Source organism: Desmodus rotundus, chromosome 4, assembly GCF_022682495.2.
Source record: "Desmodus rotundus isolate HL8 chromosome 4, HLdesRot8A.1, whole genome shotgun sequence".
Classification (NCBI taxonomy): domain Eukaryota; kingdom Metazoa; phylum Chordata; class Mammalia; order Chiroptera; family Phyllostomidae; genus Desmodus; species Desmodus rotundus.
The window spans coordinates 113,739,419-113,758,521 of NC_071390.1; the positions used below are offsets into that span (position 1 = coordinate 113,739,419).

The 19,103-nt window shown below is 43.5% G+C and overlaps 1 protein-coding gene across 4 annotated transcripts in view; it reads left to right on the top strand.

The window, feature by feature from the left end:
* PRKCQ (protein kinase C theta) overlaps positions 1-19,103 on the top strand; it is a 119,977-nt gene that overhangs the window by 64,878 nt on the left and 35,996 nt on the right. For 3 of the 4 annotated variants that reach the window (XM_045186301.2, XM_053923210.1, XM_053923208.1), the window contains 8 exons: positions 2,823-2,985; positions 4,087-4,118; positions 4,212-4,297; positions 8,545-8,674; positions 12,068-12,177; positions 12,878-12,995; positions 14,725-14,885; positions 18,284-18,457. In XM_045186301.2, the coding sequence (XP_045042236.1) occupies positions 2,823-2,985; positions 4,087-4,118; positions 4,212-4,297; positions 8,545-8,674; positions 12,068-12,177; positions 12,878-12,995; positions 14,725-14,885; positions 18,284-18,457 (974 nt within the window). The remainder of the gene's footprint in view (positions 1-2,822; positions 2,986-4,086; positions 4,119-4,211; positions 4,298-8,544; positions 8,675-12,067; positions 12,178-12,877; positions 12,996-14,724; positions 14,886-18,283; positions 18,458-19,103) is intronic. The other variant, XM_053923209.1, reaches the window with a different exon arrangement.

The following is a 19,103-nucleotide window of genomic DNA, read 5'->3' on the forward strand; positions in this document are numbered from 1 at the left end:
TATAATTGGAAGAGACTTTGTCTTCTGTCTGTCTCTGCACTTAGAATACAGTTGCTTCTTCCTGCATTCTCTTCCTGCTTTTCTGCCTGAGAGAAAGACCTTCCCATTCTTGGTCTCCTGCATCTAATTCTTAGCAGCTCTGTACCATCAATCATACTTCCTCTCCAGCATCTTCAACTTTTCCTTCTCTCTTTGGTTTCTAATTCATTGCAAAGACATAAACCATCTCCCCCTATTTTCAAAAAGACCTTTTTTCTTTTTTACCTTTTTACCTCCATGAGTTTTTCTTTCCTCTCCTTCCCTGACACATTTCTTGAAAAAGTAGTTTATATTTATTAGTTCCTGTTTCTTCACTACTTTGTCAATTCTTGAACCCTAAGAGACCAGCTTATATTTCAACCAATCTGCTAAATGGCTTTCTCCAAGAGTATGAATCCTCAAAGCAAATTCCTGTTTCTTAGCCTTCATTCCCTTGACACGTCTATATAACTCAATGCTGAAGAAACCATTCTTTCTTGGCTAGCCAATGTGATATTATTCAAGTTTAACTCTTAATTTTTTAGGTGTCTCTTTGTGGTCTTTTTTTGTAATTCCTTTTTCTACCACCTAAATATATACTGTTCTTTGTGTGAGTGCCTGTCTTCCAGACTTGACTGCTAGCCACTTTCAAAGGTTATGAATAATATTTTATATTTCTTTAGGACATTCAGCATAGCAATTTTCTCAGAGCTGCCTGGGAAATGTTTGTGGTTGAACTGACTACAAACAAGTGATAGATTAAAGTAAAAAATATAAAACAAATAACCAAAGATATAAAAATCAATGAGCTTCTCGAAGCCAGTAAATAAATGGAAGAGCAAATTGCTTCAAAAATAAACATAGTAAATACCAGAAGCATTCAAGAAATTCTGAGTTTTTATAAATTTACTTTCTTGTAATGACTGAAATAGAGAATAAATGATATCACAAGAAGGAACAAGGGAATAAATTCATTTCTAGCACTTTCTGACTGTAAAAAAAATTTACAGTATTATAGTCTCATGCACAGAATATATCTACATACATATAATTTTTATAGTAACACAGTGTAGGTTTCCAAAATAATTCATCTCATGAACTTAAAAGTAACTTTATTTTATTTCACATCAATGCATCCAGACCAAAGTAGAAATGAGTCAGATCTGAAGGACAAATGTCCTACTACACCAGTCATAGGTTGTAAATAGATCTCCACACTTACACCAGAACTCAGGGAAGAAGGCGGTTGCCTCAGTGACCCTGAATTTAACCCCTCATTCACCAAGCCTAATGTGTTTCCAGCCCAGTTCCAAATGAAAAGACCTAAATTGCCTAACCTTAAAGTATTAGGCAGTATCATACCCCCATCTGTGGAACTCTTTAATGGTTATTGGGGATGCTCTTTATCTGGAAGTCTGGAGTTGCTATGAAACAAACCTATGGACCACTGTAGAGATGTCCTTCGTTCTAAAATGTGTCCTGGGACTTGGCTGGATTCCTGGGGGAGAAGCCTCCATCTACACAGCCCCACTGCTGCCTATCATCGTGCTTCTGGCTGGGCCACTACTAGACATATGGAAAATAAAGTGCCTGAGCGGGGACCTTTGCCTCAAGTGTGCTGTCAAACCTCTGCTGCTGCTCAGCCAGAATGGAAGTAATTCATTTAAATATTGTTAACTCTTCATATTTGTGAAATGTGAGCCCCTTACTCTAGATAAACATCAATTTTTTGTATTTATAAAAATAAAAGTGATAGAAGATGTAATCTAAGAATCTTCAAGTATGTAAAATTATAATTCTAGAAGTTATGATCATTAAATTCATTATCCTCATTTTAGTGATGATGATTATTTTTGTTATTTTTTCTTGTTTACTGTATTGTTCTCTCTTGCATGTTATAGTTTCTATCAAGATGTTTAACCACAACTGCCTTGCTATGTGTTTTCTTTGGGCTTGGGCTGTAGCCAGGGAATTACTGGTATTCTCAAAATTCTACCAGCCTTTTGGGAAGATGTCATCAGGGCATAGGGCACTGCGGACAGTGACCCCCTAAAGTACCCTCACCAATACCCAGAGCCCAGGGTAAACTGAAGAATTACGAATGTGATGATTTAATATAGATGACTAGGTAACATCCAGGATTACCTAGACATTTAAAAAACTGTAGTGATCTCTTAATTTCCAACCCTTTCCACATTGACCAGTATAGTCTGTAGCTGGTGTGTTTGATTACCGTGGACATCAGGAACCAGAACATAAATAATTCCCCAGGTTCTTTTGCCCTCACACACAAGTCTGTCCAGCTCCCTCCAGTGTACTGTACTCTATCACCAGATGTAAAGCATCTTGGGACCTAAAAAAAAAATGCCATTTACAAGTTGCTGTCAGTAGCCACATTATTCTCTAGAATTACAGGCAGAAAAGTATTTACCACTTCCTGACTTCTCTGGCTGACTCATCATTGACAGTGAATAGGAAAGGTTGATAAATACCTTGCAAGTTCTGACCTCTGGTTTTAAAAATTGAAAGATAGTTACTCAGCACAAAGAACAGTGAAGGATTGAGCCAATAATTCAACCTGTTTCAATCCTGTAATAATATATCCTATGATAAATACATATTAAAGAATTAAAGAAAAAAGGCCTAGCCTGCACCAGCCTTAATGAGTACTTGAGATTTTACTGGTCTCAACACTTGTCTAATTCCTTGTTCATCTCTGCCCCTTCCCCACTTCATCGCCTTCCCCATCCAGCTGTGACAACCATATCACAGAACTTCACTTTGTCCCCTATCATCTTCTGCAGACGCAAAGGACATGAGTGAATTTGAGACTGAAGGCTTCTTTGCTTTGCACCACCGTCGAGGAGCCATCAAACAGGCCAAAGTCCATCATGTCAAGTGCCATGAGTTCACCGCCACCTTTTTTCCACAACCCACGTTTTGCTCCGTCTGCCATGAGTTTGTCTGGTATGGTAATTTGGCATTTCACTCCCAGCTTTAGGTTATGCATTTTGTTGTGTCCTATCAACCCACCAGGCCCAACATGCCACACCTTAGGGGAACATGCCAAAATAAATACTACATGAGAGTTTTCAGTGACCTCACCTGGATCGAGAAGACTTAAAGTGTGTGATTCTATGAAAGATTTCGTAACGTGGCTCTTGTAGTTAGTTCCCAGGACTTGGGTTTCTGATTAAATGGGAGACTGCTGGGGCAAGAGGGGAGGGACAGAGGAGGTAGATATCCTTATTGTAAGCACAGTTTTACAACTGAAACTCCCACCACATCGACAGCTTAACTGTGCTGGCACTAATGTCTACAACAGGCAATTTTCCCATTGGAGCTAATGAGTTTAGATGTTTACAATGCTCTTGGGTGTTTTAACAGCCCTTGAACAGAGATTGGTTCAATCCTCAGTAGCCACATAGCAAAGGCTATGATAGAGTGGAGACTCGAAACAACTCCTATCTCCAGTCTCAGGCTGCTTTCCTCCTAAAGGGGTGTTCTTCCCTCTGAACGACTGCAGAATCCATTAATGCACAACCCCAGCTTAACCAGGTATCCAAGGGCAAAGAAACTTTTGGTGGATTTCTATCACCCTGTTTTCATCTGATGACCTGAAGCTCCTCCTCCCTTTCTCATAGTGAATGTTACTCAGGAATGATACTCAGAAAGAGGAAATGAAATGTTATTCAGATGTCTTTGCTGATCTATATTGAGCTTAGTGAGACAATGAATTTTTAAGTGTAGGACATGGAAATTTGCTACTAGGAAGTAGTGATGCATTTTCAATCAGGCATTTTAACCTCTAAGTGTTTGTTTGGAAAATACACCAATGAGAGAGCAATTAATGATAGCTCATTTATTTTATCATCAGACTCTTAACAAAGCAATGTAAAAAAAAAAAAAAACACATGTTAACACTCTTGGCAAACGATAGACCAGGGCTGCTAATGAGAAAGTGTTCTGTGATGGTAGGAAGCCATGAGATCTCATCATCTTTCAGATGCTGGTGCTGCTGGTATCGGTTTGAATATCCACATAAATCAAATCTGTGCTTTATTGCAGGGGTCTGAACAAACAGGGCTACCAGTGTCGACGTAAGTAAGAAAGATTTCTGTTGTATTACTATCGTTCCTTTTTACTGGTTCCTTAACTTCTGAACATCTGAAGCTGCGATCATTTATTTTCAGAATGTAATGCAGCAATTCACAAGAAGTGTATCGATAAAGTCATAGCCAAGTGCACAGGATCAGCTGTCAATAGCCGAGAAACCATGGTAAGTATTTAGATTCTGCTCTTTGTCTGAAATAGGATGACTGTATCCTGACATTCGACTTTACAGCCCACTAGTTCTTTTTAATAACACCTGAACTTGAACCCTTAAGCTTATTGGTAATCTCCCTAAACCCCCTCCCTCCTCAATAATTGTTACTGAGACCCATGACTAGGGGGTGAATTTTAAAAAAGCACAATAAGAATTTTAGTGGCTCTGCCTCTTCCAGAGACACATAATAGAAAGTGGCCAGAAAGCATAGTTTTGATCAATTACATTAGAACAACTCCTGTGGTATCTATAGCTAGAGGTGGCAGTTAAAGAGTAGAGGCAAATGATAGTAAAATACAGATATAATCATTTACAAGGTTAGAAAAAGATGATGATAGATGTATAATTCTTATATTAAGGGCAAATATTTCTTTCAGAATGAACTTGAGGTATATAGTTTGAGGACAGGTTAGATTTTACTGCATGCGGAAGGGAAGCTGAGCTAGAAAGTCAGGCAGCCTTCTCCCACCATTCCCTTCCTCATTCAGCAAGTATTATTTATTGGGTATATAATACATGTATGTACTCTGTACATAGCAGAGTACAAAACAGATGTGGCCCTGCCTTTATGGACTTTAACATAAAGCTGGGGAAGCAGACATTAACAAGGGACTATGCATAGTTTCCATTTATATTAATTAGATACTATAAAAATAGCCAACAAGGTGAAATGATGGAGAATAACAGAGTGGCTCACTTAGACTGAAGGTCAGGGACTCTCCCGAGGGAGGGGGCACTTTAGCTAAGAGCTGAAGGGTGACAGGAGCCAGCTGCGTGGACAGCGGGAGGAAGGAGCCCCTAGACAGACTGACAGGCTCCCTGGGAGGAAAGAATCAGCATGTTCTAGGAACTGAAATGAGACCATGTGACTGGAACAGCATGGGCAAGAATGGAAACATGAAGCTGGGGAACGTGGTGGGACCTAGACTGGGAGGGGGTCTTTAGATCCTGGAAAAGAGGTTGGATTTTATTTGACTTGCAATGTGAAGCCCACTTTGTGACTGCCGGTAGGGAAAATGGTGGGCTGAGATGCAAAAGTAAAAATCAGAGGATGGAGTCCCACCAGGGCAGAAGTGTGCTGACAGTAGAGATGGAGCAAAGTAAGCAAGCAGATTTTTTAGGTGATTTCGATGTTCCAAGTGACTGTTTGCCAATGGACAAGATGTGGAAATCAAAAGAGAGCGGTGATGGCTGAGTTCCTGTCTTGAGCGGGGCGTAGATAACAGAATCTTAAGAATGTGGGTAAGACTGGAAGGAGAGATCTGAAGGGAGAAATTAATATTTCAGTTTTGGACAAGGCCAGTCTGAGGAGCCTAAGGACATCCAAGTGGAAGTATCAAATAGGCAATTTTCTATGAGCTTGGAATGCAAAGAGCCAATGGACCAAATCTATATATTTGAAAGTTACTGTCATTGGGGTAGAATTTGGAGCTGCCAGAGAGATTACCTAGTGAGTATAGAGAGAAAGGAGTACAGGGTCAACATACTGATCCCAAAATAATCTAAAATTGGATGTTAGGTAGAAGAGAAGAAGCTATGAAAGAGACTGAGAACAAGGGTTCAGAGAGGGCTCTTCATATACTGAGAGTGTACGAAAGGGCAGGGCTTAGTTCAGTGCAGCTGAGATGCTGAAAAAAGTGAGGGCCACGTGGAGATCTTTGGAGGCCTTGATCAGAGAAATTTCAGAGGATTTATAAAGGTGCTGCTCTCACTGGCCAGCACTGGAAGATGGTAACATGGAAACAACCCATGTATTAATATTATCATGAAGATTAACTGTGCTGGAGATCGTTGAAGTAAAACGCTAGCTGGAAGGAGGTGAGACTCAAGGGGTGGAAATAGTCCCATAGCTAGGGAGCAATGACGGGTGGATGAAGCTGGAGACAGGAATAACCAGAGCAGTCAGCCTTGGCAAGAGGGGAAAAAGTCCACATGTTCTAAGGATGTGGAGGTGGGTCTGTGATGGACAGATGCACATTTCATCAATTGCATCAGGAAGGGAGGAGAAGATGGCTGTAGATTAAAGTAGGTTTGTAGCTTTGGGGGTGGACAGATAAGAGAGTTTCTCTCAGACAACTTACATCCTCAGTGGAGTCTGAGGATTGCAGGAAGGAAGAAGAGAAGACAACAACTGGCTTTGAGCAGGAGGATCTTGAAATGATTGTCCTTAGACATGGGAAAGCAAGGGAGTAGGAAGAAGCAGTAGGACTGCCAAGCACAGTTGGAAGTCCCTTTGAATTTGAGGGTGTCAACCTGCCCGGGTATGTGATTTCAGGCAGCAAAGGGGCAGGTACAGAGAAAGCAAATTGACTGAGTTTTTCCAGAGTAGAATTTCTTTTAAAATTTAGAGCCAGAAAAGGGTAATCTTTTATTAAAGTGACTCTGCTAAGGCTCAAAGAGGTTAAAGTAGTATATCTATGCTCAACTGCCTGTTAAGTAGCAAAGTTGGGGCTAAAATTCAGACCTCACTCTCCCAGACCAATGCTGTTGTTTGCTTAAATCAAATTGCTACCTCCCAACCCACCCTCCTGCTCGCTTTACTTGATGCCCCAGCTTCTGTGGAGAATCACACACTGTTAGCATGACTGTTAACCCCAAAGGCTAATGTCCAACTGAAATAGAATGAAGGCCACAGTATAATTTTAAATTTCCAAGTAGCTGCATTAAATAAAGTAAAAAGCAACAGGCAAGATTTCTCTTAACATTATATTTCATTTAACCCAATCGGCCCATTATCATTTTAATACGTAATCAGCATAAAACACTAATGTGATATCTTACTTTTTTGCGTAGAAACTCTGCAAAGTCGGTGTGCATCTTACACTTACAGCACACCTTCTCACCACCTTGCACATGGTCATTTGCCCCTCGCGGCTGAGTGACTGTCATGCTGGACAGTACCGATCTGCAGTCTTTCCCAGATGTATCTTGCACCATTCGGGCAGTTTGTGATTTAAAGTGGAAGCCTTAGCCTGGACTTGGACATTAATTGTTCCTATTTACATGGAAATGATTATACAAAATGAGTTCTGAAAGTTATTTTTTCTTGGTTGAAAATGGCTAGCGTAAGTGCTGGGCGACTTTGCGGCATGTCTAGACAGCCACGGGAAAGACCCAGTGCTGACCAGTGGCCGAAGCGGGGACATTAGCTACATTACTTTAATGAATAAGGTTTCATTACTGTGTATGCTCCCAAATGAATTGTTTAATTAAAAATTTAGGCAGAGATTATAAGTCTTAAGTACATAAAACTTTTTATACTGCACAAGGATGCTGGTATTCTTGTCAGGATTCAAACTGCCTGATTTTCTTGTTGTTGCTCGTGAGATAAGTTTGACTAAAGGAAAGGAAATAAACTCTGGAAAATTGTGAAAAAAAGGAAATCTGCCATACGAATATCTACCACCAGCATCCCTCTCTCGTCTTCCCTCCCCCATCCCCTAAATCATACATTCATGTTGAGGGAGAGAAGGGTAAGAGTGAAAGAGGACAGGCTCTGATTCTGACAGCCAGGCTACAGCTACCGCAACCCACCGGCTGTGTGACCTAGACAAGTGTCTTGCCCCCTCTGTGCTTAATCACCGCATCTGTCAAATGAGAATACTAATAGAGGCTTCTTCAAGTGGGATATTTTGAAGATTACATGAAATATCCCATGTGTAAAAGAGAATACACGTGCCATATGTGTCCACAGCACCTGGCAGAACCACCACCCACGCCCGGCCTCCCCGGTTCATGTCAACAGGTGCGAAGTGCTTCACGGGCTAGGCTCTAATACTCACTCCCCGTGGCCTTGAGTCCTCTAGAGGCGTCCTTATGTAACACCTTCCAAAGGTTAAAGCGCTAGTTCTGGGTTGAGTCAAGAAAATATTTATATTAAAATAGGAAGGGAAGTGCAAGGTTTCTTGGCTCCCATTTAAATAAATAATCCTCGTCCGCTCTTCCTGAAATGTTAGCCCCACTGTGGGACTGCCTCAGCCTTCAGCGGGTTACTTGATATGTGTATATCGCGCTCTTGCCCCTTACCCCGAAAGAGCCAATGGCTGTCTGAGTTCTTTGGACGTGACTGTAAAGTTTGACAAGTGAAAATCGTGGTTTAAAATGCACGTTGTTCCAATGTTGTTACTATTCTGCTCGTTATGCTGAAGTATCTGTTAAGACATATAAAGCTGGGGGCGTCACGCAGTCTCTTCTTTCAGTTCCACAAGGAGAGGTTCAAGATTGACATGCCGCATAGATTTAAAGTCTACAATTACAAAAGCCCCACCTTCTGTGAGCACTGCGGGACCCTGCTGTGGGGCCTGGCCAGGCAAGGACTGAAGTGTGACGGTGAGTGGTGGGAAGTGAGTGTGAACCCCGACAGAACACCTCCTGGAGGAGGGTGCACAGCTTTAACGGAGAGCGTGAGGGAGGGCAGCAGGGTGTGGAGGGCTGACCTCTCCCAGCACCCTGGAGGAGCCCCAGGATGGGGACTGAGAAATGCCCGAAACAATAAGCCACTGCTGTTCTATCTTACACACACACACACACACACACACACACACACACACACACACAAACACAAACACCCTAATCCTGAACCCAGATAAGTACAAAGTCACTCAGGTTACGCGTCAAGGCTCCAGGCCCCATTGCCTTCTGTTGTTGCGCCTGGTCCTAGGGAGAAATGAAGGCAGCACTTTTCCTCTGACTGACCACTTCCTTCGACCTGACCTGCCGTCTCCCTGGGCCTGGCCCCTGACTCTGCCAGCATCAGCTGTGCCCCAGCCCCTCCTTTGTATCAGCAAGTGAGAAACTTGCTGTGGCCCCATCAAGGAGCAAACACGGTGCATCTGCTAGGCTGATGGCAGGTCCTACACAGAAGAGCTCCATGATGTGAGCGGGACAGAGTCTATCACCAAAGCGAGCTGCGAACTCAAAACGCCCGGGGAGAGGCCAAGTCCAGCTCTGACTCTGATGTTTCCTCAAAGGCCGCCAGAGCCAGAGCCGGCAGCCTTCACTGGTCAAGTTTGTCAGACCGACCCTGAGAAAAAGCCAAAAGGGCTTTCTTGCTGCAAAACTCCAAGTTGCCAAGGCAATAATAACCTTTAGAAACTGAGATGCTATTACACCAAGTTGAGAGGGTAGGAAGGAAAACATTCTAGTAAGAATGACGAAGCTCTTCTGCCTTTTGAGTGGGGGAGAGGGCGGGGATGGGGCCCAGATGTCTTCACAACGGAGGGTTCCTGCTGCGGCAGACACCTTTCTATTTTGAATTATTAAACATAGAAGCCACTTTTCCCGGCAGCCCTATTTTATTTTCTGTCACTGGCTAATGCACATCTTGTCTTTTAAGTGACAGCGATGCTGACTTTAGGTGGAAGATCACCTTCAGCATCGTCCCCCCTGCTCATCCCAACTGTGTTTACATGTCTGGTGAGCCTGGAATGACCTCTTAACGGAGGCAGTGGGGTGCAGGTTTTTAATCATTCCTGAAGACGAGACCCACCTGTAGTCAAAATGTACTTGAACAGTCCTCCGTAGCCCGCAAGTACTGCTGTATACTTTCTTCTCCACGCCTGTTCGAGATGCATGGGAGGGTCTGGCATTGATCAGAATTAGCTTTACAAGTTCACAGGCAAGAAGTAACTTCAGATATTCTAATTGTACAAACCAGACGTGAATATTCAAAGCCCCATCTGATGGCCTTCTGCTCCCGTGAGGCCTCCTGCTCCTGTGAGGCCTCACAGTTCCATTTCCTTTCCCCAGAGCCAGTGGCCCCACCCACCCAGGCCAAGCCGGTCCCAGAGTGTGATTACACTCTGAGCTTAGAACTTCCACAAGGATTCTTGGCATTATTTCACGGCTCACATGACTGCTTTGTTCTGTCCTTTTCCAGCATTCTTTCTCCTCCATTCCATTCCTGACCCCACGGCCCCACCTCCTGCACTTCAAGTAGTCCCCCATCCCTCTCTTCTCTCCCCCTCTCCCCTCCCCCTTCCTCCCTTCCCTCTTCTCCCCCCAGGTGTGTCATTCTCTGTTCTAGCTGCCAACACCCCAAAGTCCCTGCTGTCACTCCTCATGCCCTCACCTCCGTCACCTCCTACTCCCTACCCTACATCTCTTTCTCCCTTGTCTTCGCTGCATAGTCTCTGTATCTTGCTTTCTTAAAAGCCCCCTTCCTAAGTAGGGCCTCCCTCCATTCGTTCCTGCCTAAGTTCTCTCTCCATTATACTTCCCATGAAAATAGTCACCAAAAGAAACTGTTTGCCCTCACAGAGATCGAGTTATCACCTAAGAGGTTAGTAGCAAAGACTCATGACATTGTCGTAGTGGGAGTGGGGCCTTTCTTCACAACCCTGTGTCAGGGACAAGCTTACATCTGGCTACAATTTTAAGGAACAAAGTAAAACTCCCCAACCCCCTGTGCTAAGGTTGCAGAATTCAGAAGGGCAGCAGCCTTTGCAAACAGCATCTTTATTAAACATTGCACTGCAAGTGGGTTTTTATGACATTTGTGCATTTATACTGGGACAAGTAATAGCTGTATACTTGTTTACACAGAAAACCCTTTTTCTTGTGTTTTGTTATAAACTACCTGAGGAAGAGAGAGGGTCAGTTAAAATGAGAGGTGAAGGCTGCTAAAGTTTCATCTAGATATTTCAATACACATTTCATTATAACATATAATGAAGATGAAAGAAAAGTTGTAATTAGTGAACATCTATTTGATGCCAATCACTGTGCTAAGTTTTTTTGCATACAAGTGGGCTAATCATAAGATTAAAACTGCATGATTTGATAGGTTCTCCTGCCTAATTCCATTTTAACAACCCCTATTGATATACCTTTATAAAATCAAGAAGGACTTGAGATCAGAATTCTTTCAGCTAGGATTTGGAAATCTTTTTGAACCTTTTTTTCATTTTAATGGTGATGTTTTACAAGCAGAATTTTAATTTTCTAAAGCCAACAACATGATACAATAGTTGTCTTCACACAGACACACAGGCATGCACACCCCCAACCAAGGAGGCTCCCATGGCCACAGTAAGTGGAGGGCAGATCTTCAGGACTAATGAAGCAGAAAACCCCTGCAAGATCATGGCTGTCAGAGCTAGACACCTATGTGGGGGGGGGGGGGGGGTTAGCTCAGCCAGCCCAACCCTCCCAGCCGCTTTCCCTCTCCCCACCCCAAGTCATAAGCACACAGAGACCACCCCCACCATCTCACTTGCAGTTCTGCAGACTGAGGTGGAACCCTGGGCTGCAGCCTAGAGGGCAGAGAAGCTCTTTGCAGCCTGTGTGGGGAAGGGGATGCGCGGGCTCTGGTCTAGGGTGAGCACGAACAATCCACAGTTCCTGCGTTGCACGTTACCACCAGTGAGAGCCTCATCAATTTTCCTCTCTCAGCAATGGCACAGTCTAAATGCATCCTGACAGCAGACGTCCTCCCCTATGGACACAGCTCTGGTTGCATCTTTAGTGGGGATCACTTCCCAGCATCACACGAGGAGCACCTGGTCTGTGACTGTCTGTTTCAGGAAGGGGAGGTGGACGCCCAGTGGCATCATGAAAGCACTGCCCTAATTTATTTGTATTCAGTGTCTCTTTCTGCTGGGAATATGGCACGGGCTTGCCCGTTGTTCCTCCAGTATGCACGTACCTAAAGAGGGTCATGTGCAACGTCCATGGCAGTAGGTTCTGTTGCTCTAGCTCATGGTGTCACTGTCCTCCTTCCAGCATGTGGCATGAACGTACATCACCGATGCCAGACAAAGGTGGCCAACCTATGCGGCATAAACCAGAAGCTAATGGCTGAAGCACTGGCGATGATTGAAAGCACTCAGCAGGTAGGTGACAAGTTCCTGCCATTTCAACTCAACAGGGATTACTCCCGACCCTTTGCTCTTTGACTGGCAGCAAGTGTGTGAGACACCATGGAGTCTCTTTCTGAGCCCTTGCCCTTCCCCTTTCATCTTCGTGTCCATGCCCTTCCCTTTGAGATATTTATTTAATGCATTTGTATTGTTTGGATCTTTATAAGATCTTAAATTCATAGAATGACCAGGGACAGAAACAAATAAATTCCTTAAAATTTTTGAAGATTCACTGCCAGCTTTTTACACAAACTAGGGCTATTTAATAGCGTGGGGCAAACCCTTATATGTTAGAACCATCCCTAGAATGCCCTCAGACCACTGAGTGCAGGGCAGCTTGTGCCTTTTGGTTGACTAGCATGCCGAATTTGCATACTCAAGAACAAACCCTCTTTAGGACTTGACCTTCATTCTTATTTGCAACAGAATACTATGCATAGCGTGAGAGAAAGCAGTTAGCCCCCAGAAAAATATGAGGAAAGTGAATAGGTTCTGCTGGTGCATAAAATCCAATAGACAGACTCTCACAGAGTATAAAATCCAGAGTGCTGAGGGAAAGAGCTTTGCTTATCGTACACATTTAGGAATCTTAAATGGTTTTCATCCCTCAGGACATCACCGGCTGAGCTGTCACATCAGTGGTGGGTGGTCTGACTCTTTGTTTGTAATCTAGGCTCGCTGCTTAAGAGATACTGAACAGATCTTCAGAGAAGGTCCAGTTGAAATTGGTCCCCCATGCTCCATAAAAGGTGAAGCAAGGCTGCCATATGTACTGGCATCGGGGAAACGAGGTAGCTACCCTGATCCCCATAGAGTCAATGTCAGTAGTTTACCCTGATTAACCTTAACCTGAGTCTTCTGTATATAACTTCTCCGTTTTCCTGGTCTGATAGATGATTCTTTTCTATTTAAAGATTACAGACCTAAAGTAAGCTGAGGACAAAATAGAAACAGAGGCATGGATATATGGAACAGACTAACAGCTGTTGGGGGTGGGCTGGATAAAAGAAGCTGAGGGGATGTATACAAGACACGTACACACACAGACAATGGTGTGGTGATAGCAGAGGGAAGGTGGAATGGGGGGTAGGTGGAGATGGGCAAAGGCGGGGTGGGAAATGGGATGGAAAGAGACATGTTTGGGGTGATAGGTGCACATTGCCGTGCACAAATGATGTTGAGTTGCATGCTTGAACCCTGTATAGTTTGTGAACCCATGTCACCTCAACAATTTCAATTAAAAAAGATTATAGATCTAACCACTAACTGTTAGGCTCCTACTTCTTAGAAGTGAAACCAAAACACGCCCCATTAGGAAACCTTTTTAAGAGGGTGGGAGGTTTGCGAGTGGGGGAGAAAATGGGATAGGTCTGGAAAAAATAACTGTAAAGTTTTCCTTAGAATTTTAGAATGTTTCTTCCTGTTACAGTTAAATGGCTTTACAGAAATAAATCCACCATAAAGCTCAGTGGTGGGAATACCACAGAACCGTCGTATTCTGCACCTTTGAGACAGTGCAAGAGGAGAAAGGGCAGGAAGAACAGTGTCCAAAGTCCTCAGCACTTAAGACACGATGCAAGTTTATCCAGCCTTCTGTTTGAAGGTCGGTCATGGGAGGCTATGACCACTTGACTCTGAAACCTGAAGTTTCAGCATACGTTATAACATACTTATTTTCCTTGGGTTTAGGGGAAACATGAAAGATAAACCTAGAGATAGAAAAATAAATATCAGTATTCCAACCACAAAAAAAAGAATAATTATGTGACGTGATAGTGGCACCATCGCTACAATGGTAGTCATATCACAATATGTATCAAATCAACACACTGTACATCTGAAATTAACATAATGTGATATGTCAGATATAATAAAAAAAGAAAAGAAAAGAAAAATGATATACAAGGGAGGAGAAAAGACTCCAAAAATGTTTTTCTATACCTCCTCTGACATGGGGTGAGAAATAAATCGACTTAAAACTTTTTCAAGAAAGGTTTGTATTAGATTTGGGAAGGGTGTCCAGGCAGAAAAGCAGACCGTGACTCAGAGATGACCAAAGTAGGCAGCATGTTGGCATGAAGACTTTGACAAGGGATGAAATTCAGATCTTTAACGGTCTACTATCCATTTTCTCTTCCCTCCCCTGGGAAGTCATAGAGATTGATGCCACTGTGCCTGTGAGCCACATAAGCAACGGAGAATCATTGGTTCTTGAATTTGGTTAAAAATCCATATTTGTCCTTGATTTGACATGTACTAAAAGTGCTCATCTGTGTGAGCACTTATATATGGGCTTTTGCGGATTGGATTGTTTCTCAATTTAAAACATTCCCTAATCTGTTGGATAAAGAGTCCCAGTCTGTGTACTGACGAGGCTCACAGGCAGGAGGGGCTGCTCAGGCACAGCAGGAAACCCTCTCTGCATTATTACAGATGGACCTGGAACTGGGAAGTGGGGAGTAGCTAGAATGACCCTCCATTGTTACCTGTTTCCTTTTAACCACTGGTTGCCATTCACAGAGCCCCAGGGAATCTCCTGGGAGTCTCCCTTGGATGAGATGGAGAAAATGTGCCATCGTCCAGAACCCGAACTGAACGTAGAAAGACCGTCTCTACACATGAAACTAAAAATCGAGGATTTTATCTTGCACAAAATGTTGGGGAAAGGAAGTTTTGGCAAGGTATGATACCATATGGAACCCTACACCAAATTCCAGAAATGGAAGAGCAGGGCCCCTGGTCAGCAGAACTACTCTGGGACCAGAACTGTGGGTGGGTGCGCAGAGTGCGCGGTCTGAGCATTTTCTGACAGGGTTCAGATGTCTGAATAGGCAGAGACCCAGGGGCTCTAAGCAATAGCAGCCTCTGCTTCCTGGGAATCACTGTTCCCAAGCCATTTTGCTTCGAAGGTGTCCATCCCTCAAGCTTGTGAGTTTGATGTCTTTGGACGCCTCAGAAATAAGGAAGTGCTTCAGCCAGTTCCTATTCCACACCAGGTTTTTGTTTGGTTAGTGTTTTGCCGTGGTCGTCGTTTTGCCCCCTTCGTCAAACCTGGAGTGTTGTTTGACTCCTTATGTGATTCTTTTTCTTTTGCAAATGTCCCAGCCTTATATTAGTCGGCGAGGACTATGTAACAAAATACCACACACGGGGCTGCTTGAACAGTTTCTCACAGTTCTGGGGGCTGAAATCCCAGATCAAGGGGTCAGCAGGGTAGTTTCTCCTAAGGCCTCTCTCCTTGGCCTATAGGTGCCTCTTCTCCTTGTATCCTCTTGTGGTCATTTCTGTGTGTCTAATCCCCTCTTCTTATAAGGACACCAGTCATACTGGATTAGGGCCCAATTCAGCTACCTCCTTTTAAGTTAACCACCTCTGTAATGACCCTGTCTCTAAATACAATGACATTCTGAGGTCATAGGGGTTAGGAAAGCAATGTATGAGTTTTTTGGAAGGGACACAATTCAGCCCATAACACGGCTGTAGCTTGAGAGTCCTGAGAAAAGCTTCATGGAGAAAGTCCCTCCTCTAAATTCTTCCTGCTGCACACCCCAGCTGTAGGCTGTCTCTGCCAGTCACAGCAGACAAGGAGAGGAAGAAGGCATAATTTAAGAGATTACAATCAATTACCAGTGATAGGAGAATATTTGCAAACCAGCGCCTGTACAGAGGAATAAAACAGAACATAGGATTTTAGGTTACCTCCAATGTCAAGGATATCTAATGTGTGAATGGCACTCTCAGTTGTTCTGTATTCTTGGATGCAACACCTGTGAAAGTTTTAACCAGAGACTACTGTTCCATGAATACGTGTGTTCAAAGCCAGCATTATGCTCAGCACCTGCTCACCAGACTTTGGCTGGAAAGCTTACCCAGTTTATTTAATGATAAACAAACTAAAATGCAACTGATTACTGTCACAGCTTAATGCCATCATGCTGTAATTGGAGTTTGGACTTAAACAGCAGCGCTTCACCCTTGACAACATTTACTCTGCCCCGCAAACTGTAGCTGATATCCATTAATTCATTCAGTCCATTTCCACAATAATGTGAACCACAGAAGGCCCATTTGGCATTAATCTGAGTGTAATAGGGAATTTTATAGCCAGGCTTCACTGTAATTTAGCATCAATTAATGTACAATCATAACCTGTTACCAAAAATTGAAAGCACATTATAGAGATGGAAATTACCTTTTCAGCTCCTTACTTTATGGCTGGCTTCGGGATGTTTTATTGAAAGAAGCAGTTACCAAAAGAGTAATTTTAATTGTTAATGAAATGTTTACCTTTCTTTATTCCTATGTGTATTGCTTCACTGGAACATGGTTAATAAGAAAGACATTAAGTTAAACCTATAAGCCTTAGTAAATATCCAGGACAAGTGAGAGCTTCGGGTGTCCTCTGCTGTGTGCCTGGCCATCGGCACTGGTCCCTACACTCTGAGAGGACGGCACTGTGGGGCCCATGGACAGGAGGACGAAGCACCAAAGCCACGGGACAACCCACTTCCTTCACTCACAAAACAGAATACTCCCAAACTGTTCCTCTTGCTTTTTGCTCTCCATAGAGAGTATGGCTCCTCACTAAAATGGTGGCCTTATATTCTTGTTCTGTATCTACTTTCGGGCCCAAGAGAACAAATGGCATATTTTCTGAGGCTGTACACCTTATTCATCTGCCTGCATTTGCATCTAAGCTCTTTACTCTCTATCAAGCCACCTGCCTCATAGCCATGGACCTGCGCTGTATTATTTTACACATAGACATGCACTTTCACTACTGGTTTAGCACCACCGACTTCAAGAATCCCTGAAAATCAGTAAAAGAAACAAAGGACAAGTATTCTTAGTAACCGTCATTTAGAGAGCATTTTGTAGTTCCCATTGGACGTTCCAGTGGCCCTGTGAGTGAGAGAACGCGGTGGCAGTCCTCTCTTACCTGTGACCACATCGAAGCCCAGAGAGGCTAACCGGTTTGCCCACATCCCCACAGCTAGGAAAGGTCTGTAAACTGAGACCTGAGCTGCAGTTTTCTTCTCCAAATGCCACGTCCTCGCAGCTGCCTGTCGTCTGTTGCCGCATCATTTGCAAAGACGAAAGTTGTAGAAATTCTCTGTTAGGTGCCATCTGGTGTCCTTTCATGTGAGATTCATGAAATCAAGAGAAAAAAGTAAACTTTGGAGTTAGATTTTCCACTGAGTAGCTGCATTTTGAATTTGAGAAACTTAAGTTTTTCTTTGAACCCACTTTTTTTTAATTATTCCTATCTGTCTTGAAGAGTATTCTCAGCTAAGAATTAAAAGATAATAAAATGACGTAGCACATGGAAAGCACAAAGCAGAATGCCCGACACATAGTAGGTCTTGAAACTGAATAGTGTCTGTGCCATTAGTTAAGATGGTGTGCATTCTTCCCCCCCTTTTTTTAAATCCTTACCCAGGGATATGTTTATTGATTTTAGAGAGACGGGAAGGGAGAGCGAGAGAGAGAGAAATACCAATGAGAACGAAATATGGATCAGTTGCCTCCCACACATGCCCTGACCAGGGAGCGATCAAGCCCACAACCTTTTGATATACAGGATGACTCTCCAACCAACTGAGCCCCCCAGCCAGGGCAATGGTGTGTGTTCTGTAAGCAAGTCAGGAGAGCTCTCTTCCTCAAAGGTTCTTTTTTTGCCCTGAAAAACTGGGTAAAACTTGGAGAAGGTTCTGTGCTCATTGGCAGTGAGGTTTCAATTACAGTCAGGGCCGCGTCTCTGCTTCTTGCGGCTGCTTCTGTCGATACACTCAGGACCCTGGGCAGACAGGGAAGACTTTTATAAACAGAGTTTCTCAGGGACTGAGAATAACCCATGCAACTGCACACTCGTTTGGGGAAACTGCCGGAAAGGCACAAAGAAAGTATGAAACTGTTGGGGGGCATCCTCAGCCAGGAAGCACTCGATTTTCTCTGTATAAAGGGGACAAAGAGGGTTGAGAAGGAAGCTTCCTTTCACATCTCCCTCGGACTTGTCCCTTCTTTAATGAGTGTGAATCCAAAATTCTAAAACAAAATTACTTCTTCCCCTTCCTTCTAGGTCTTCCTAGCAGAGTTCAAGAAAACAAATCAATTTTTTGCAATAAAAGCCCTAAAGAAAGACGTGGTTTTGATGGACGACGATGTTGAGTGCACGATGGTGGAGAAGAGGGTTCTCTCCTTGGCCTGGGAGCACCCGTTCCTAACACACATGTTCTGTACGTTCCAGACCAAGGTATGGCTTCTGCACAGACAACCCCGGTCTGCCTGCCCCTAGTAAACGTGCCTGTCCCAGCACAGTGCCCGGTGGCACTTCGTTGTGAGATGCGGGGCACGGTCTCTGTATGTTTCATCTTTACCGTCCAGTCCACCTTTCATTCACCCACACAAGTTTCTTCTCCTCCAAATATCATTAAGATATTACTTGGAATTTTTTATTGTAGTCAGTTGGGAAAGGGCTTTGCTTCTGGGTTTGTTTGTCTGTTTGCTTGCATTTTTAGAATTTGGTTTAACTTATATAACAACTAGGATTTGTAGCGGTTTTGTGACATGTTTGACAAAGCAGTACCTTGTGAAGAGAAAAAAAATGTGACACTTGTCCGTTCACCTACATACATCTGTTTGAAGAGACAGAAGTTGGAAAAGAGATTGGAAGGCACATGTGCTGCTGTCTGCCTCCCTGAGGCCAGCAGAGCGGACGTCTGTGCCGGGGGCTGTGCCAAGGAGCCCGGGCTTGAGCACTTGAGGGAGGGGCTATTTGGTCAGGACTCTCTCCTGCTCTGGGAATATTCTCGTCTGGGTCTCGTTTTTCCTTGAAAAAAATTAATTACTTTTTTCCTGACTCAAAAGTTATCCAGGATCATTTTTAGAAAATTTGGAAA